This window comes from Nyctibius grandis, chromosome 9, assembly GCF_013368605.1.
Source record: "Nyctibius grandis isolate bNycGra1 chromosome 9, bNycGra1.pri, whole genome shotgun sequence".
In the NCBI taxonomy this organism is placed as follows: Eukaryota; Metazoa; Chordata; class Aves; order Nyctibiiformes; family Nyctibiidae; genus Nyctibius; species Nyctibius grandis.
In genome coordinates, this window is record NC_090666.1 from 17735627 (window position 1) to 17757513 (window position 21887).

Sequence of the window (21887 nt, forward strand, 5' to 3'; positions counted from 1 at the left end):
GGAAAAAAGATAAAATTACCCATAGCAGGTAAAATTTATCTCCAATTATAATTTCCACTGATTCCACAGTTAAAGTTATTCTTTATTCATACTTTGTTGTGGAAAATGTAATCTGTGATAAAATGTTATCCTTTTAATTTTATTTTTATGTTTCACAGGTATGTTTCTAGCTAAGGTGATTGAAAAGTACTTTGCGTCCCCCACTTTTTTCAGATGGAGATTAAGTGGTAATGAATCTTGGTTTTATGTTTTTTCTGTTTTAGGTATGTTTTTAGCCGAGATGATTGAAAAGTACTTTGTATCCCCCACACTATTCAGAGTCATCCGACTTGCCAGAATCGGTCGAATCCTGCGTCTCATTAAAGGCGCTAAGGGAATCCGCACTCTGCTTTTTGCTTTGATGATGTCTCTTCCTGCTTTGTTCAACATTGGGCTGCTGCTGTTCCTGGTCATGTTTATCTATGCGATATTTGGCATGTCCAACTTTGCCTATGTTAAGAAGGAAGATGGTATAGATGATATGTTCAACTTTGAAACATTTGGCAACAGCATGCTCTGCCTATTTCAAATTACCACATCTGCTGGCTGGAACAGTTTGCTAGCCCCAATTCTTAACAGTGGGGAGCCAGACTGTGACCCTAACAAAGCTCATCCGGGGAGCTCCGTTAAAGGCGACTGCGGCAACCCTTCCGTTGGGATTTTCTTCTTTGTCAGCTACATTATCATATCATTTCTGGTAGTGGTGAACATGTACATTGCTGTGATTTTGGAGAACTTCAGTGTTGCTACTGAAGAAAGTGCTGAACCTTTGAGTGAGGATGACTTTGAGATGTTCTATGAGGTTTGGGAAAAATATGATCCAGATGCAACACAATTCATAGAATATAGTAAATTGTCTGATTTTGCAGCTTCTCTGGATCCTCCTCTTAATATACCAAAACCAAACACAATTCAACTTATTGCAATGGATCTGCCCATGGTAAGTGGCGACAGAATTCACTGCCTTGACATCTTGTTTGCTTTCACAAAGCGTGTTTTGGGGGAAAGTGATGAGATGGATGCCCTCAGAATACAGATGGAAGATCGGTTTATGGCAGCCAATCCTTCTAAAGTCTCCTATGAACCAATTACAACCACATTAAAACGAAAACAGGAGGAAGTGTCTGCTACTATCATTCAGCGTGCTTATAGACATTACCTTTTAAGACAGTCAGTAAAGAAACTTTCGTTTATCTATCAGAAAGATGGGGTTGATCTGCTTATCAAAAAAGATACAATTATTGGTAAGCTAAGTGAAAACTCACCTCCAGAAAAAATGGATATGTCTGCATCCACTACATCTCCGCCTTCTTATGATAGTGTAACAAAACCAGAAAAAGAAAAATATGAAGATGACAAACCAGAAAAAGAAGACAAGGGGAAAGACAGAAAAGGAAACAAAAAGACATGAAGAGGTTGTCCATGACGAATGTTCACAAGCCTGAGAAGATGACATTTTTATCAATAGCACTCTTATTAGATGATTATGCCAAAATTACAAGTTTTTACATATTTGCCCACTGCTACAGTCAGTGCCTGTACCAAGACAATGATGCTTTACTAGCAAACTCTCAATCTGTAACAGGGAAACAACTTTGCCATAAGAATAGTTTTTATTATCAGCTGGCACTAATGGAGAGGAGACACAAAATTTCTGCTTGGACTGTAGGAACCCTTAATGGAGTGCAAAATTACCAGTCCTAATAAGTCTGTATTTTTGTGAAATAAGTGTATCCACTGTGTAAATTTAATCTCCTTTGTATGTTCTATGTGTGTCCATTTTTTTTTTATCTCATTTGCTTTAATTCACATACTGCTATTTGTAATTCTGCTGTGCTGAGAAAAAAAACCTAAATACTCTTGGAGAGGAACACAAATGTCAGGAATGTGTAATTATGGCATCATAATGTGAACATAGTTCTCTTCAAGCCACTTCTAAAAGCAGAAAAACAAGATTCCAGATTATTGAACCTCAAGATCTAGATCAAATCAACAGCAAATGATAAAAAAGAACAGAATATAGATAGAGAATTTATCAGAAGACAGAACAAGGGAATCGTTTTCACGGAGAAGAGGTTGGTAGTTTAGTCTCTTGGTTTTAATATATTTGTTTAATGCATTTTAGTAATTCTTAATTTATTATACAGTCCATTTCAGATACAGTGATTTAAATAAATGATGCTACACACACAACTCCTGTTTTGAAAAATGTGAAACTATGAAAAACAGTAAGTTACTTTCAGAGTCCAAGATAGCTCATAATTCCTGAGACATTTAAACAGTTCTTTTCACAGAAAAGCTAAGAATGCCAAATTTTGCCTGCAGGGAATTACTGAAGTAAAAAAAGTTGTAGTTTTTTTTTTTTTAACTGTAGACCCTGTAATTTCATGAGTAGCTTCCATACTTCATCCGAGAGTCTGTTTCTACACTTCTTATGTCACATGAATATATCCCACTTAGGACAATAATCAAAGCTACGTGTATAAATTGATAGCAAAGTACCTTTTTGACAAATACTACCTTAATGTATACCTCAGGCTTAAATTTCCATAATTTGGAAGGATAGGTCATGCCAGAGACACCAAATATGTATATCAGAGGTGGTTTTGACCCCCCATGGCACTTTAGTCAGGTTTCCACAGTATGTAATGCAATCTTCTGTAGACAGCTGAGATGACCATTGTCCTTGCATTGTGGTTTAGGTGACGTTATCGTCAAGGCTGACACTATATATGTAAGTAAAATATCCTCTGTTATTTAATCAGTTGTTTTATGCAGTGATACCTGTTTGAACAAAGAGACAATGACCTAAGTACTGTATTTATTGCTTCAAATATGTACCCTAGTAAGTATAGCTTATAACATTTCAGTAGATAATATGATATATTCTGTAGTACTCCAAATAACTGGGAAGCTTTAACTGATGCATGCTTGCTCCTAGTATCCTACAGCTATTAAAGTCTAAGATGGGAAGACATGTGAGTGGTAAAAAGAAAAAAAACTGTTCGATGAGAGCATCATTCTTCGTACTAGTAAGCAATAGTCTGCTGCTATTATAGATTTTATTTTGTTTGAGTTTTTTAATCAGCAAATACGCAGTAAATAAACAGACTACACAGGACAAATATATTGCTTAAAATGTGGGGCTAGAAAAAGACTTTTATAATATATAACTATTGATCTATTCTTGTTATTTTGAAAATAGTTTTATTTTATAACATTTTATACTTATTATAAGAAACCGCACATATCTTCATGTTGTTAGTAATTTTTATTGTGGTCTATCTGTGACACTACTGTTGGGAAAACTAGGATACAATGTGAATTGGTAATTGCAAGTTTCAGCTAATAATATTAAACATATTTTAATAAGGAATAATTTTAAAAGAAATGGACAGTACAGTTCTTTTCCTGATCAATAGGTAGGTCTTTGTGAAACAAGATAGAAGGTTTTCTTTTGGAATTATAATCCTATCTGTCAATTTTCAGGGTAATCTTAGTCATAGAAACATTGCTTTTCCCTGGTGTTAGTCTCACACTGTCTGCTTTTCTTGCTGATTCATACTGCAGTAGAAGCGCTTTAAATATAATTTGTTATTCAAAATATTTCTTTATGAGAATGAATAGTGAACTTGTGCAATGGACAGTGGAACACCTTGCTTTTCTTACAGAAGAACTAGAATATAGATGGGCTCCTGCTTTTATAGAAACTATCGGCTCATAGTGTACTGATGAACTGCATGCAGGAAGTTGTTTTACCAAAAATAACTACATTGCTAACAACCCAAAAGAATAAAGATAACCTTTTTATGTACTTGTTTTAGTCTTTGTGGTTTTATTGTATGAAGTTTATACAGATTAACAAGTAATTGTTGGTGAAATTAAGGGGGAACCACTTTAGCAATGAGGCAGTGTGTTTTAGGTATTTAGATCGCATTTGCTTTATGACTTAGATCAATATCAACTTGTCACCATCTAGATGAAATGAAATGCTTATGTTGTCCTGACCAGAGAAGTTTTTCTAGAATTCAGGAAAGAATTGCATTCCAACTATGCAGTTTTCTGTCAGATTTTTACGAGTTGCCCAGGAAGAGCTCCAGTTGTCTCCTATGGTAGCCAAGTCCAGTGGAGGCTGTCTCCACATTCTTTGAGCAGTGGATCCAGCAGACACTGTTTACCCTGGGGTGGGCGGTCTGGGATCTGTCACCGAAATAGCCCCACAGCAGCATGTAACAGAGTCGCTTTAATCCCATTCCCCCTCATGAAACTCGTGCTTGCCAAGAGAAGGAAAAAAGACCTGTTAGAGGTGTTAATGGCCACCTGATAGCTGTCTTCAGGCAGCTGATGCCTTTACAGAGTCTAACAGGCATGGTCCCTGGCAGGAGTTTACTACATACAGGTGGCAGGATATGGGGCAGTTTGTGGGCAGGTAAACCTGTGCATGGAGTAATTAATGCATTTTTTTCCATTCTCATTTCTGTTGTAAAGAGTAGCTGCTGTATACTTGAGCCGATATAGCTAACAGAAAAAAAACTCCTCAAGTATGCTGGGCTTTGAAGGACAATGTGTATGTTTTTAGTAACTGTATCTGATTTGAATTAAACCTTCTTTCCTTTTTTTTTTTTAATCCAGAATAGTTATTGTTTTAATATCTTAGTTGCTAACAATAATTACTCAAAGCAATAATGTAAATGCTTTAAAAAATCTTGGTCATACTCTTGAATTGCCATTTAAAGAACAAAATTGTAAGTGCTGGACAAGTACATAGTTAACTTAAAAATTCTATGTAGAAAAGCATGAAATGTGTATGTAATAATTATTCTACAAATTTCATAGTGTGCAGAAGTATATGAGGTCATTTATAAAATAATTTTACCCTATAAAATTTTTAACATTTTTAAAGTTGTGTTTATTGAAGCCATAATCCAACTGAAGTCACTTTCCATTTTTGTTAACTCAAATTCTAAACTTTTTGGTCCTTTGCAAAAAGAGTAATATATTTGCAGATTTCAAGTGTATATATTTGAATAAACTTGTAATCTTTTATATTTCTTTGACATTATTCCAGTATACCTGGAAGTTATTTGCCTTTATGGAAGACACAGTTGACTTGCAGTCTTCCTCCTTCCTTTATACAGGTATAAAATACATTCATGTTTTAATGTTGATCTAAGACAGGTGCTTCAGCATAATGCGTCAGTCATATATGCAAAGCATTAAGCAAAATTCCTGGAACAGGGGGACACTGCACTCTCTTACTGTCCTAGTTCACAGAGAAGGGAAAATTAATAAGAAAGGCTCCCTTAAAATTTTCTCAGAAACAAGCTTATCCACCCAAAAATGTAAGTGTGTTTTATTTTACGAAGATGCCAACAAACCCCACCCCCCCGAAGAAAAACTGTGCCAAAACCTTTATAGGACATAAAAGGGGAAAAGTAAAAGTTCTGTTTTGTTTTGTTTTTTTTTTAGATCTTGTCCTTGCTCAACCCCATAAGAAAACTCTGTTTTACTTCTAAGGACAAGTCTTCTCCTGCATCCAGGATACAAAATATTGTAAAAATATAAAAGGGCAAGATGGCAGGGGGAAGAGAGAGGATATTGCTCATTTGCTTTTTTTTTTTTGCGAAGAGGTCTGAAATATGTTCTGCAGGTTGTTTGTGTTATTTTTAAGCAGAAATGCATGTTGCTGAGTACTGTAAATATATCAAATTCAGTAGAAAGCATCTCTACTGTAGCTGTTCGCAGTGTAGGATTTCCAGTCAATAGTTCAGCTTGACTGCATGCAGTAGAGGGCACGAACACCTGCCCCATGCTCATGGTGCTGTGCCTGGGGTCTTAAGCCACAGAAAAAATCAAGAAATACAAACTGCAATCACAGGCACAGGGGAGAGCTTATAGGTTTCTAGAGAATGTATAGATTTTTACACTTGTTTTGTTCTAGTGAACTAATGAAGCTACAACACGATAATTTGGCTTGTTGTGTAAAGATAGCTTTGTTGGTAATACTTTTGTGACTGGGCCATCAGTTTTTGGATTTAGGTTCTGTACCCTGTAGGGCATGTGGCCCTATATCCAGAGCTGGCCCCTCGTTGGTTAAGAACTGCCACACTTCTCCGAGTTTACTAAAATATAGCTGAAGGGTGTTGATGCGCTGGGGAATTCCACAGATAGCTTTAGCTTTACTTTTATTAATAGGCATTATTCATTTAACTCCACAGTGCACCTGGGAAACAGCCCCAGCCTTCTAAAAGAATCACATGTGAAAAGATCTGTCTCATTTTCATGGCAAACAATCATAAATAACATCAAGTATTATTAAAAATGCAATGGTTTTTTTGGACGTAGAAAATTCTTATGATGCTCATTCTATAGTATATATTCAGAAAGGCTTATCTAGCTTTGTAATGCATTAGGAGAAATACTCCAAAATGTCTGCAGTGTAGGAATATTTAATGGATCACAAACCTCTGCATGAGCAACATCATTTTCAGTGGGGGATGGTACCCATCTCTTTCATTCTCTGAGCACAGCTATGTTTTGTTTATGTGATACAGCATGCAGTCACTGTTAGCATATTTTATTTTTCCTTGCTGATCAGTGGGAGCTGTTGCACAGTGAAAGACATATCCTAGTTCTTGCCTTTAAAAAAAAAAAAAAAAAAAAAGAAAAAAGATACTGCAGTGTAACCAAAGCAAAGTAAACTGCAGCACATTCTCATCCCTCCGGAGAGGGAAAATTGCACACTGAAGCTCGCGTGATCTCTGCTGCAAGAAAAGCTTTTGATGAAAATAAGGAATGACACTTCATAAACAATTTATAACAATCAAAACAAGCAGTGCCAGACATGATCTGCACTTGCGTTTTCCATTGTCTTAAAAGCATGGTACTTTAACAGCAATCTTGATAATAATCTTCATAGAATCTGACAGCTGATTAAAAAAAACCCCCACAATATGTTTCTCAGAAAATGTATATCTGAAAAGGAATGTAATAAGCTGTTTTAGTTTTTAAAGTAGGAAGTATGTCTAATGTTTGTGTTCAAAAATGGTCAGAGAATTAAATACTGTATTGCTTTTGCAGTATTGCTTTATAAAAATGTCATGCTTGCAGATACCATAGCAACCTCTGTCGTGGTACTTTTTGATTGCCAAACTATACAGTAGCTTTATGCCCATATTCTGCAGCAATACTTGCATTAATATCTGTATATAATGTTTAGTAAAAACTGCATCTGCATCTACCATATAAGGCAAACTGGACTATGCCAGTGATGATCATGTTCATGGTCTCAGGCAGGCAAAAAGTTAAAATACTCTCTCCAATAACAGGCATTGTGAATCCCTATAACCTTTCTCTTAACTTTTTGATGGCCTTGATGGCTGTCAAATGTGTATGAAGGTTCACGCAGCGTTGCTGCAAATACTAGTATATTTATTTATATAGATGTAAAGCAGCTGCTCATACTCTAGCTGTATAAGATTGGAAATTGGATGTGATTTATGTGGTGATGAATAGGTGGGCAGATAAATGCAGGTTCCTGATAGCCTATATCTGGACCTGCATGTACATCCAAGAAAAAATATTTTGGGAGTGATGCTCAAGAGCACTGTGAACTCACCAGCTTTACTGCTCTTGCTTTCTCACATATTTGAAAAGCATTTACTTGAAATTTAATTTATCTGCCATGTTGCAACAATCTTTTAGAATTTTTTTACTTTTTTATGAAAATTAAAAGAACAAGGAAGCGAGATGTTTTGAAAGAACGAGGTCCCTTCCAATCCCTAACATTCTGTGATTCTGTGATTCAATGGCAGATATAGAGAAAACATAATAAAATGTTAACATGATTTTTCTACTTGTATTTTAGGATTAAAACCTTTATTTCACAATTGAATTCTACCCATATAAGAAGAGCTTCAAACACAGGAAATTTCAAGAGGTACATAGAAGAACTGATGACAGGAAAGGAAATTACAGTGCAGATATTACTGAAAGGTTATTAATATAAAATCTTTTGCAGAAGTTAATTGGAAGTTGATGCACTCTAAAACTAAAAGATTGTACCAAAGAACATGGCAGTGAGAAAAATCTGCAGCAGAGTACAATTAGAAATAGTTGTCTTGGCACAAGTGAATCTGTTTTTCTTCTGTGATCAGACAGAAAGCTTCATACTAAAATCTAGGATCAAAAAAATACTTTACACATCTATTAATATCCAAAACGTATCTAGGGGTATGTACCCTATTTGTTCATGTCTATTATTATATGAACTTCTTTAATCTCTTAGAGTGTAAAAATCTCCTTCATTTTCTTAAGAAAAAGAAAAGGGGAAAATGCATAATAGGAGGACATGCAGGCTCAACATTCCCGTATTACTTGGTACCTGCTTGCACTCCAGCTTCTTTTTCCCTGTTCCAATATCAACTCCTTTGCATGATGTGAAGATTTCACATGACAATTTAGACTGAAGTGGTGTGTATTAACTTCTTTTTAAAAATTCATGATGAAGTAAGATAACATATTTTTTCCCCTCTGAAAGACAGGGAAAGGTAGAGTTTGCAGGCCTTCCTAGCCTTGTCAATAAGGTACTGTCCAAAAAAAACCACTCTTGTGCAATTTCTTAGCTTTTAAAAATTTCTGGGCTGTTAAGTCAAAGGTACTGAATCTGAAAGGTTTCCTCAGTATTCCCCCATATAGACAGTGTAAAAAAAAAAATACATTCTTCAGAGCTGCATTTAGTCTGCAAGCTCTGACTCCATTTTTGCCATTGTTCTTATGGAAGTGTATTTGTGGAAATCTCAAGGAAGAAAAGGTAAGTAGTGTCCATAGTATGACATGTCGTCAGCAGTGGCTGTATGTTTTCAATTATACCTAAAAAAGAAAACCAATTTCTCAGTATATCCACTTCAAACACTAGATCCAGATTGAAAACTGCTGAAAACAATGTGTCTTGTACAACAGCTTTCCATACAATTTAAAGCAAACCCATACTGACTTAACTGTTTTCCAGTTACAGATTTCCTAAAAGAGCAATACTTCTACTTTCTTCTAGCTCTGTAGTCTAAATAAAATGAGTCTTAGTCTTTACCTTATGGTAAAAGGGTCGCTTCCTTATTGCCTTGTCTAAGGAAGAGTACAAGACATGCCTTCAAAAGTACAATATTGAGGAAGGACGTTAATTTTTCTCAAGACAGCTTTGCCAAACAAAGACTGGCAACATATGCCATTACTGCTCATTTTTGATGTAAAACATGTAAAAGAGGTTACAGATTTAGCATTATTATTTCACTAAGATCAGTGAGATTTATAATCTCAAGGTAAATTGTGCAGGGAGAAGACATGAAAAAATTAATTTAAAAGGATCTCATTAGATGTGTATCCAAGAGCCAAGTCTCTGAAATGTTATTTATATATAAAAGTGTAACAACAATAATAATAATATCATATTGTATAGCCCCTGAGGTTCAAGGCACTGGGAGGAAGCCATGCATGTAGAGGAATGGACAGGAAGAATTTCAGAGTCCAATAATGAATATAAATATCTCTCTAATTACAAAAAGTTAATCTCAAAAACCATTTTGTAGGATTTTTTTCTGCACCTAAGCTTAAACATAAGTCATTATAATTAGTTTAATATTCTGTGTGATGATTAATGTTTATAGAACATCAATATATTGCTTTTTCTGTTCATAGTTTGAATTGTTGGAAGACAGCAACGGGCATATTGGAAAAGCCAGCTATTGAAAATGGCATAATTTTAGTGAAACAGGACAAGTGTTAATAATATTTAGTGGATCTTTCTGTATGAAAAGAATGTAAATAAGCATTAATAACTGCTATCAAGTCCATTGGCAATTAGTCAAGAATAAATTAGCCTACACCTGGACTACCAAGGTTAGATTGCCATGTAATTGGCACGATAACCCAGATTAATTAACAATAATACTATGCTTATTCTGTGAGTAACTAATAGAAATTTAAAAACAAATTTCATTGACAACTGCCAAATATTGGGAGAATTTATTTTTTTTAGCTTCCCAACGTTACTGAAAAATGAAAAAATAACCCCATTTTAAAGTTTTTGTTGTATTAAGACTTCCTGTTCTTGTATGTAAAATGTAGACTTCTGCAAGATTATAAATCATTAAAATCCATAGGTTTGCCACATAAAATATAGCATCTCCAATAGCTTGATTTCAATGTAGTTTATTGATTTATTGTCAATTCTCCGACAATGTAAGAATCACAGAATCACAGAATCAATCAGGTTGGAAGAGACCTCAGGGATCATCGAGTCCAACCGCTGCCCTTACACCACCCTGTCAACTAGACCATGGCACTAAGTGCCATGTCCAGTCTTTTCTTAAACACATCCAGAGATGGTGACTCCACCACCTCCCTGGGCAGCCCATTCCAATGTCTAATAACCCTTTCTGTAAAGAAATTCTTCCTGATGTCCAACCTGACCCTCCCCTGGCGAAGCTTGAGGCTGTGCCCTCTTGTCCTATCGCTAACTGCCCGGGAGAAGAGGCCAACTGCCACTTCACTACAACCTCCCTTCAGGTAGGTGTAGACTGCAATAAGGTCACCCCTGAGCCTCCTCTTCTCCACGCTAAACAACCCCAGCTCCCTCAGCCGTTCCTCATAGGTCAGACCCTCCAGACCCTTCACCAGCTTGGTCACCCTCCTCTGAACTCGCTCCAACACCTCAACATCTTTCTTGAAGTGCGGGGCCCAGAACTGAACACAGTACTCAAGATGCGGCCTCACCAGTGCCGAGTACAGAGGGACGATCACTTCCCTAGACCGGCTGGCTACACTATTCCTAATAGAGGCCAGGATGCCATTGGCCTTCTTGGCCACGTGGGCACACTGCTGGCTCATGTTTAGCCGGCTGTCGATCAGCACCCCCAGGTCTCTTTCCGCCGGGCCGCTTTCTAACCCCTCTTCCCCCAGCCTGTAGAGCTGCATGGGATTGTTGTGGCCGAAGTGAAAGACCCGGCACTTGTTCTTGTTGAACCTCATGCCGTTGGTCTCGGCCCATCTATCTAACCTGTCCAAATCCCTCTGTAGGGCCTTCCTACCCTCCAGCAGATCGACACTCCCACCCAGCTTGGTGTCATCTGCAAATTTACTGAGGGTGCACTCAATCCCTACGTCTAGATCATCTATAAAGATATTGAACAGCACCGGCCCCAGAACTGAGCCCTGGGGAACACCGCTAGTGACCGGCCGCCAGCTGGACTTTGCCCCATTCACCACCACTCTCTGGGCTCGGCCATCCAGCCAGTTTTTAACCCATTGAAGAGTCCACCCATCCAAGCCCCGGGCAGCCAGTTTGTCTAGGAGGATGCTGTGGGAGACAGTGTCGAATGCCTTACTGAAGTCTAGATAGACTACATCCACAGCCCTGCCCTCATCTACTAAGCGGGTCACTTTGTCATAGAAGGAGACCAGGTTGGTCGAGCAGGACCTGCCTTTCATGAATCCATGTTGGCTGGCCCCAATGCCCCGATTGTCCTGCATGTGCTGTGTAATGGCACTCAGGATGATCTGTTCCATCACCTTGCCTGGCACCGAGGTCAGGCTGACAGGCCTATAGTTCCCTGGATCATCCTTCCGGCCCTTCTTGTAGATGGGTGTTACATTTGCTAATTTCCAGTCAGCTGGAACTTGTCCAGTTAACCAGGACTGCCAGTAGATAATCGAGAGTGGTTTGGCAAGTTCATTTGCCAGTTCTTTCATTACTCTGGGGTGAATCCCATCCGGGCCATAGCCTTGTGGGTGTCCAACTGGCACAGCAGGTCACTAACCGTCTCCTCCTGGATCATGGGAGGTTCACACAGCCCCCCGTCCCTAACTTCAGGCTCTGGGGGCCGAGTCTCCTGAGGACAACCGGTCTTGACATTAAAGACCGAGGCAAAGAAGGCATTGAGCACATCTGCCTTTTCCTCATCCCCTGACACTACACTACCCTCCTCCTTCAGCAAGTGGTGGAGGCTCTCCTTGACCCTCCTTTTGCTGTTGATGTATTTATAAAAGCTTTTTTTGTTGTCTTTGACTGTAGCAGACAAATCGAGCTCTAATTGAGCTTTGGCCCTTCTAATTGTCTCCCTACACGACCTGGCCACGTCCCTATAGACCTCCCGAGTTACCCAACCCTTCTTCCAGAGCAAGTAGGCTCTCTTTTTTTCCTTAAGTTCTAGTCTAAGTTCCCTGTTTAACCAGGCCGGTCTTTTTCCCCGACAGCTTGCCTTCCTACAGACTGGGACAGCCTGCTCCTGAATATTTAGCAATACCCTTTTGAAGCATGTCCAGCCTTCCTGGACTCCTTTGCCCTTCAGGAACGATTCCCAAGGGACTCAGTCCACCAGCGTCTTAAACAGGCTAAAGTCAGCCCGCCGGAAATCTAAGGCAGAAGTTCTGCTCTTGCCCCTCATTACTTCCCCCACTATCGAAAACTCTAACATTTCATGGTCGCTACTCCCAAGATGGCCACCGACCCTCACATCTCCCACTAGTCCTTCTCTGTTCACAAACAACAGGTCAAGCAGGGCCCCTCCTCTAGTGGGCTCATTTACCACTTGCATGAGGAAGTTGTCCTCCACACATTCGAGGAACCTCCTAGATTGCTTCCTCTCTGCCATGTTGTATTTCCAGCAGACATCTAGCAAGTTGAAGTCGCCCACGAGTACAAGGGCTGGCGACCAGGCGGCTTCTGACAGCCGCTTGTAAAACGCCTTGTCCGCCTGCTCATCCTGGTTGGATGGTCTATAACAGACTCCCACCATAATGTCCGCCCTGCCCACCTTCCCCCTGATCTTCACCCATAAACATTCAACCTTGTCATCCTCACCATCTTCCTCAATTTCAACACAGTCCAAGCACTCCCTAACATATAGCGCTACCCCACCGCCTCTCCTGCTTTGCCTGTCCCTCTTAAAGAGCTTATAGCCATCCATAGCTGCACTCCAGTCATGAGAGTCATCCCACCACGTTTCTGTGATGGCAACCACATCATAACCTTCCTGCTGTACAGTGTCTTCTAGCTCTTCCTGTTTGTCCTGGTTTGGCCCAAACCAGGCCAATTAGTCTTAGAGAAACCAAGGTCACTGCTAAATTCCTCACTGCTTACGAGTGAAGAGCTGAAGGGGGTCGCACCTGCAGGGAGGAGCAGATGGGGCAGGTGGCCCAGAATTGACCAACGAGGTATTCCATCCCACACACGTCATTCTCACTTTCCTATTTATCACTAACCCACTGCCTCCTGGAGGTGGGGCCCAGGAGGGAGGGGCCCTCCTGTCTCCCACTGATTGGTACCAGCTTTGCCAAATCTCCAGTTAAAAGCCTGCAGGTGTGATGGCAGGGGAGCTACTGCATTTTCCCCTCTGCCTGTGCTGGGGGAGCAACTCTGCCTGAGGAGGATTTCCAAGCTCTCAGTCTTGGTTTTGTATATATTTGTATATATTTGATTATTTCTATTATTATTGTTATTATACTCTTTTTTTCATTATTATAGTTTATTAAAACTGTTTTAACTTTCCAACCCATAAGTCTCTCTCCCTTTTCCCTTTCCCTTAGGGGGGGGAGAGGGTTAACAGAGAGCATCTGCCACCTGGTTAATAGCCGGCCCAGCTTTAAACCGTGACACTGTTTGTTGCCCATACTGCGTGCATTGGTGTAAACGCACTTCAGCTGGGCTAGCGGCCTTGCCCCCGACGCAGGCCTGTCACCCCTAGGTTTATTTGTGGCTGCCCTGGTCTTATCCCCCTCCCCCATCGAACCTAGTTTAAAGACCTTTTAACCAGCCCTGACAACTTCTGGGCCATAACCCTTTTCCCCTTCTGACTCAGCTGTTCCCCATCTGGCATAAGCAGGCCTGGTGCCATGAAAGCTGCCCCGTGGTCAACAAACCCAAAATCCCATCTACGGCACCAGTCTCTTAGCCACATATTAATCTGTTGTACTTTCATAGTCTTTCTCCTATTTTCACCAAATACCAAAGGAATTGAAGAGAATATCACCTGCGCACCTACCCCCTTTACCAAACGCCCCAGGGCCCTGAAGTCCCTTTTGATAGCCCTGGGACTTCTCTCTTCAGTCTCATCCCTACCCACCTGGAATACTAATAGTGGGTAGTAGTCAGAGGGCCTCACCAGTTGAGGAATCCTCCTGGCAACATCCCTTACCCGAGCCCCAGGGAGGCAGCAGAGGAGAAATGAAAGAGGAGAAATGAAAGCAATTACTTCAAGTACATGAGACCCATCTTTCTAAGGCAGTATTTTAGAACGGCCTCTTACTAAAATAAATACACAGTTAAGGTGTACAGAAGCTGTACTGTGTTTTTTCTGATATCTACATTTGTCACTGTTACTCTTTCAACAACTGATGATTGAGACTCTTTCAACAGCTGATGATTGAGACTCTTTCAAAAATAAGATTTCTTAGATAAGGGATTTCATTTTTTTGCCAATGGCTTTCTTCAAAATTTTTACCAGTAACTTTTCAGGGGATAAATTATGTGCCACATACTGGAAAAAGGTGTTTATTGCTTTTAGATATTATTCTGAGTTTGCTAATATTTTTTTTGATAATGTTTCTTTAATATTAAAGTGTGTCTGCTTGCACCAACAGTTGATTTTGACACTGTGCTGTCCATAATGGTCAAGACTAAGACAACTTGTGTGTTGTCATCACATTAGTTAGATACCGGATTATGCATACAACCCGATTCTACGGTCTTGCCTAGTTTCCTGACTTTTACCTTTTATCGTTGACAGTGATTTCATATGTACTGGAAATGTCTGAATGTTTAAAGAAGATTCCCCTGAAGTCTGGGAAGTCGGGTCTAAGGTTTGATTAGTTAGGGAGCTCCAAAATAGCAACTATATTGAGATATTTTTGAGGACCTGATGTCTGTGCATTCATAAAAAATCTAGAGAAAGAATACGTAAAAATTTATTTTTTTACTAAAAAGGAAAAAAAAAGTAAAAATTGGAAAATCTGTTGACTTCTTATTTCTCTCCCTTATCTCAGAGTAGTAGAATTTTTCAGAGGACAACCACCTGATTAAAGCCCAGGAGAAATGGAGATGCTTGAACACAAGTGAATATTAAAACTTCTCGTGAGGCTCAGGTCTACTCATATAACAAAGTGTAAAAGTTAAGCATTCAAAAATTCATACTCACTTTTATGGAAGTACTTTATCTGTAAGGGCAAGGGCAGCAGATGTGCATAGGTGGTGTAAGGTTCAAAAGACTAGTAAAGGAAATATTTTAAAGTATTTTAACACCAAAACCCAAAAGCAATCATCAGGGTCCTGTGTAAGAATTTAATCTGAAGTGTGTCATTCTCAGTATGAATTTTCTCATAGACTTCTGCTCTAAGTTTCTATTTGTGTAGGTGAGATGCATTTGAAATGTATGTCGCTTTGATTGAATGAGGAATTCGAACAAGGAATTCAAACAAGTTATAGCACTTTTTGTTCAAATGCTTAATGAGTAATCTGTTTTTGGAGAAAGTGGGTGTTGGTATACCACAGCGTGCTGCATCTCAAATCCTATTGCAGATGCCCAAATTGTTTCTTAGTCCCCATGTTTTGGTGTTAGGATATCAAGTTCAGTGAAAAGATATATTAGAAGGCCAACTGTAAGTGAACCAAACAATGGATTAATTTGTTTAATATAAGTTCTCTATCTTCCTCAATTCTAATACTACTCCTCTCCACAGGTAACGAATTACTGAATTTTTGAGATGCACATCTAACAGTTGAAAAAAACTTTACCAGTTTCAAAATTCATGTAGTACCCATTTGATATGAAGGGGTCAATACATTTACCTTTAATGCAACATTTAAGAACCTACACCTGTTCCTCTAGACATAGGTTCTTTTCCCTTCTGACTTTAAGGCAGCTCTAGTAGAGTATAATGCACCATCTCTTTTCCTTCTCCGTCCTGCTCTGTCCCCAGTCTGGAAGAGAGAAGGGTTGCCTTTCAAGCAGGAAGACCAGAAATCAATTTATTGCAGCAGATGGTTCAGTGGAGCTGAAGAGTAATTGGATCAGCTGTAGCAGTTATTTCACATATGACAGCACCAGCAAATGGTGGTAGGTAACCTCATTAGGAAATAGACTTCAGCAGCAATTAGAATAAATGTTAAAGAGTGAAGAAAGAAGACACTGTTATTTAGAAAAACAGAGACAAGTTGAAGTCTTTTAGGTTTTGTAGATAATTGTATTCCACATAAACTATAGCTTTGTGTATATATTCTTCAAAAATCAGATGCACAATACTCGGCCCTCCCTCATGGGGATAGAAGACACTCTAGAAGTGATTTTTAAAAACTTTGAAACATGACAAAAATACTACCTTAAAACGTTCTGTTTAAGCAGAAGCAGATAATAGTTCATACTTAGAGACTGATAACCAACTTCCTGCTTGTACTTATTTTTTTCATATAGATAAGTTTGTTCTGTCCTTTTAAAAACATGTCCTATATGATGAAAATGATAAGGACTTTTGGAAAGTATCTGGTTTATTCATAACCTTCTGAGAGTTTCTTTAGGTTTGACTGTATTTTCTTAATAGTTTCAAGAGTATAGTTACATGTCAGGGCAATTTTAGCTACAAACACTTTAAAAGTTTTCTCATGGTGCCCAATGACTTATCTAAAATCTTGCTAATCTATACAGCACTAAATACACTTTAAAAAATTAAAAAGTAGAATCTGGCAGAGTCTAATCTAAATTTCTAGTCTTTCTGAGCACAGCTGAGATACTGATCTGGAAAACCTGCCCTGGAGATCACCAGCTGCTGGTCATTCTGGTGGTGAGAAATCTTGAGGTACCTTTAATGCCAAAATGCTGCCAAATGTATTCCCAAGCTAAGCTAAAGCTTAGCTGATTCCCTGATGACAGACTGACCAATCTATTGCTTTCTAATTCTTCCCAGCCTATTCATTGCAGATGCACTGGATAAGTCATGGTGTAGTTACAAAGCAAGTAGAAAACTCTGTCTTTCAGCACACCCCAAACAAGAGCACAGCATCTGAATCGTTTAATACATCTGTCTGTGAAAGCACAACAGTTAACAAGTCATTCCTACACCGTGGTGAAAGGCTTGAGTGCAGAACTGGCAAATTCTGTTGTGGATGAGGCGGGGTTTCTCTGTCAGAGTTTCCCACTCTTTACTGTTTACCAGAGTTTGAGGTGAGGGAAATAAGGGAAGAGATGGAAAAGAAGAGGAGAAGCGACTCAGTTCAGAAAACTCACAAGGAGCTGGGCAGGGTAGGGATAAACACAAAGGAAAGGAATAAAATTAAGCTGGACAGTAACTTTTGTTCCAGACTGTCAAAGACCGAATTAGCTGAACTGGTTTATGGTTAGTATTATAGGCAATGCACTGTTTAATTTAGCATTAAGAAAAATGTTGTAATAAAATAATGAGTCCACTGAAAATATGAAAATTTTTCAACTTGATTTCAGTGAGGCGATTCTTTAGGATAAGGGGTATTAAGCAATTGCATGGCTTTCTTTGTATTTATAAAACAGAGTCACAGAATTATCTTGGTCGGAAAGGACATTTAAGATCATCAAGTCCATGCATGCTCAAGAGTTTCTGGCTGCATCTGATCAGTTTATGTATTAAGGGATTACTGCAAATTTGTTTAAAATAATCTAGATCTATTACTGTCAATTACACTGACATGTCATGATTAAATATTACTATCACAGATAGTGCACTGTATTTCAGTTAGCAATCCGTATCACTGCCCTTTCCTAGTTTTATTTGTTCTTAGCTACAAAAGGAGTTGCGTCACCTCGTTGTTTTTATATCAGTGCTGTCCCCTAACACTTTTTAGAAACTCTAAAATTGTTCTGGCCTTTCAAAGCAGGTTAAAAAAATGGAAACATTTATATTCCAATATAACTGAAGAATCTTATAAGTGGCTGAGAAATCTGCTAGCACACACTGTCAATTCAGCAGTTTCTTCACAATGCAGTTGTGAAAGGCATTCTGGGAAAGTCTTGTCAAAGTGTTTCTGAAAAGAATTTGTTATAGAGCTGTTAGGTACTTTTAATGTTCAAGGTTTATATAAGAGACTTGTTAACATAGCTGCTAGACAGTGAATGGAACACAGAGAAGTTAGGGTCAAATCTTACCAAATAACTGAGTTTTCCTGAAGTTGCGTAATTTAGGAAGAAATTGTCATTCTTTGCATATTATCAATGCAAAATCACAATAATTAAAATATACTCAGGAGTAGCTTTTGCTTATATAGCTTTATGTTTCCATGCCGTCTGCTGCAGCTAGTTTTATAGCCTCAAATGTGATGCAAAATTTCTTAATTGTGTCTTTCAATCATTTTACTTTCAGTACAGGAATTATTTTCTTCAAAGTGTTGTCTAGCCAGAAAACTGCTTTCTTGTTCTTTCAGCATCTTAGTAATACCTATATTTGTCACCTCCAAAGTAGACTGCTGTATGTGTAGCTACTGATTTATCAGCCAGTCATTTCATCTACCTGTAAGAGAAATAAAAGAAGCCAATCAACTTCTGAGTGATGAATTTTAAACCTGGATCCTTTATAGCCTTTCTTGGGAGTTACCTCTCCTTACCCAATCTTGCCACAAATAATTAGACAAAAGTATGACTACAATGCAGTCCATAGTTAATATATAGTGCCACCTCTTGCAATGTGCTTATTCTGGTTATTCCAGTTTCCAAAAACGCTGTTTTTTGACAATCAATGTTTAGAGGGGAGTAGAGGTAGAGAAAGCCAACACAGGCTACTTCCATTTTAGAAGAGGATGACTTTGCTCCAGTTCCAAGCAAAGAAATTTTATCTATTACTCTGTTGTAGTATATACAAGTCTGTTTTTGTCTGACATGAAGTGGTACCTTGGCAGGGGGACAGTGAGGTGGCAGCAGGGTGGGTGGGTTAAGGCAGAGGCAATGACCTAGTGAGGTACGAGGAGAACCCATCATTGCGGCTCAACTACAAAATGTCTGGGAGCAACTGCCATATAAAACTAAAGTGATAACTTTGGTAAGTGGTAGTTGTATAAAATCCAGGGTCAGGGATAAGATGTTATCCATTCAGTGAATTTACTTTCACTTTCAAGTTGACTTTCATCTTTTGGTTGCATTTCCCTGTATTATTTATTCCATGAAGATCTGTGAATTTTTAAACTAATGTAAAAAAAAATAAAAGTGTTAAGTTGGGTTTCTCTCTGGATTTTGAGCATGCATAAGAAATGATTAGTGAAGAATGCATAGACTATGGGGATTAATATCATTTCCTCTTCAGGATTTGCATAACTTGAAAGTACGTCAGGCATAACTGTCTTTGCCATAGCCATATTTTCCAGGGATCAGAAGAGATTTTTTTTTTTAAAGGAGTTTTTATTCAATTAAAGATAAGCCTTTGAATTCCAGAGATCTTTTTATGAAGTAAAATGTCTCCATGACTTTTTTTGTAAAATAGGCTGTGCACACATTTATTACCATGCAGCTGATTTTTTTAAAAAAAATTCTACACTAATTGTTCTTAAGGTATTTTGAGTCAAAATTAGGGATTTGTATTTTTTTAATCACTTCTTAATGTCTAACAGGACAGATAATAATATTAAGAGGTAATGTCCCATGAGGTGTTTTTCTTTTTATCACCTTGCCACCCCACCTCTAATGGCTTTTTAGCACTTTTGGCTGCCTCAACATACCAACCTGAGTCACACCATCAGGAAGCAGATTGTACCTAAGCTGAATGCAAGGATTCCCAGATGGTGATTTTTTTAAGTCAACCTGAGAGAGTTATCTCACATATGTGAGCAACTGTGAGAAATTCTCCCTCTCTCAAAATCCTTATCAATCATTAAATTTAAGAAATGCAGCTTTTAGCAGCAATAAACCTTTTGATAAAGAACATGCATAAATTCCCTTCTTTGAATAATCATTGTTTCCAATATGAATATCTAAGCCATGCATCTGAAAATAATTCATTAACCTAATTCATACCTATATCTAGTAATCACATATGCCTCTTAAACTAGTAAGAGAATAAAAATATATTTTCTTAGCTTTAAAAGATTTAATCAAAGCAGTACTCCCCTACGAACGAATAGAATCATCCTCTGTCATCCTTGGGTTCTCTACCAAGATTCCGGAGTATGACAAAAAAATTAGACTGAAGGCTTTAAGATTAGATCTTACCCCGTCTCTCCACAAATGCTAATAAAATGGAAAAAAATAACTCACTTGGATGCCAGGCTCAGTAAATGTACCAAGATTTTGGGGGCTAAAATGGAGAGAGACAGGATTAATTCTCCAGCATGCTTGCTGAGCAGGGGGTTAAATTTCTGAAGCAGGCAGCCAGCGTGCTCTGCAGCAGTTTGCAGGTGTTCTTAAGGACAGCAGCCTTTTGCAGTTTGTGCTCTCAGAAATCCACTGATTTTGCGGACATCTTTTAAGAGAATATTGAGAAATTCAGTAAACTCCTGGTTCCTTATGAGCATAAACACCATGAAGTCCAGAGGTATGCACTCGCTAAAATGATGTCTTATTCACTATACAGATTCAGGAAAGTGTCTATGTTATTGTAACAAATAATAAAAAAACCTGCTAGTGCTATTGACTACATTTGTAGGAATAGAGATTGGTAGTGACTCTTTAGCTTTTGTGGGTTTTATTTCAAGTGTGGAATGTAAACTGATCAAGTAGTGAACTTCAATATTAAAAAACAACAAACAAAAAAACCCCAACCAAACCCCTAATATTCACTGTCACAATCTTTTTGGGAGTAAAGGGAGGTATGACAAAAATGGAATAATGCCTGGGAATTTATTATTTCAAGGTGAATGGTAGACATGTGCCTACTATTAGTTGCATTTTGGTTGTTTTTTTTCAGGGCAAAATTAGAGGACTGATTACATGTACCATCAAATGAAATGCTAGCGTGTGGCAACTTGAGGAATAGCCAAGAATGGTAGCAAAAAAACTGCAGGCTGATGGCTGGTGTAGTGGGTGAAGTCATTCACTACTGTGGTTGCTACATGATTATTGAGCAAAGTGTGAAGTTATCAGCATGTAAACAAAGCAGATAGACATTACTTTGAGCCTTATTTTATTGGTAATTAAAAACCAGCGTAGCAAATCAACTGTAGAGTTCATTTCCCCCTGCCATATGGGGAGGGAGGCATGCAGGATTCAGACAGCCTGAGTGGAAGACTTTTGTGTTACAAAAAAGACTGCTATGGGGTGGGGTGGCAGCAAGCAGTGCAACATATTTTCCTAAAAGCCAGCCTCTAGACAAACCAAGTGCCTTCAACATTTGGTGACATAGTTAGACCTAAATGCATTTGTGCCATTCTGTGCCTGCGCCCCTTACACTCAGAGTACATAGACATGAGGGAGTAGGTCTGCAGGAGTGTGTTTCAGTCAGATTGGTGTTGTTTACCCTGCCTCAACACCAGCCCTGTCCTGGGCTCAATGCAAAAACAGATGAGTACCTTTACAGAATGCTACCCTGCTACTCCCATTTTTCCCATTGTTTGGTTAATGAGAGAGTGTTTTGATTTTGGTGGCTGTAATAGAGATAAGCCTGATTTGCTGCTGCTTTACTAATTACAAAGCAACTGATGTGAAGGTGAACCTGTTGTTCTGTGGAATGATGTAGACACAGGGAAATAATTTCAGATTAAATCTTTTTTTTTTTTTCCTTTTTAAATTCTGCACAGCATGAAGAAGTTCTGTCTCCTGACTCTGCCATCCAAAGAATTACTGGTAAGTACAATACTGAATGAAGTATTCTTCTACTTTGTTCAGGTTTTCTTTAAAAAGCTTTTTCGTACC

The 21887-nt window shown here is 38.5% G+C and overlaps 1 protein-coding gene across 3 annotated transcripts in view; it reads left to right on the top strand.

Annotated features, from left to right (window-relative positions):
- Nucleotides 1-3853, top strand: part of LOC137667501 (sodium channel protein type 2 subunit alpha-like) — an 83655-nt gene extending 79802 nt beyond the window's left edge. For all 3 annotated transcript variants that reach the window (XM_068408319.1, XM_068408315.1, XM_068408316.1), the window contains one exon: nt 264-3853. In XM_068408319.1, coding sequence (XP_068264420.1) covers nt 264-1450 — 1187 coding nt within the window. In that variant the 3' untranslated portion in view covers nt 1451-3853. The remainder of the gene's footprint in view (nt 1-263) is intronic.
- Nucleotides 3854-21887: the final 18034 nt, after the last annotated feature.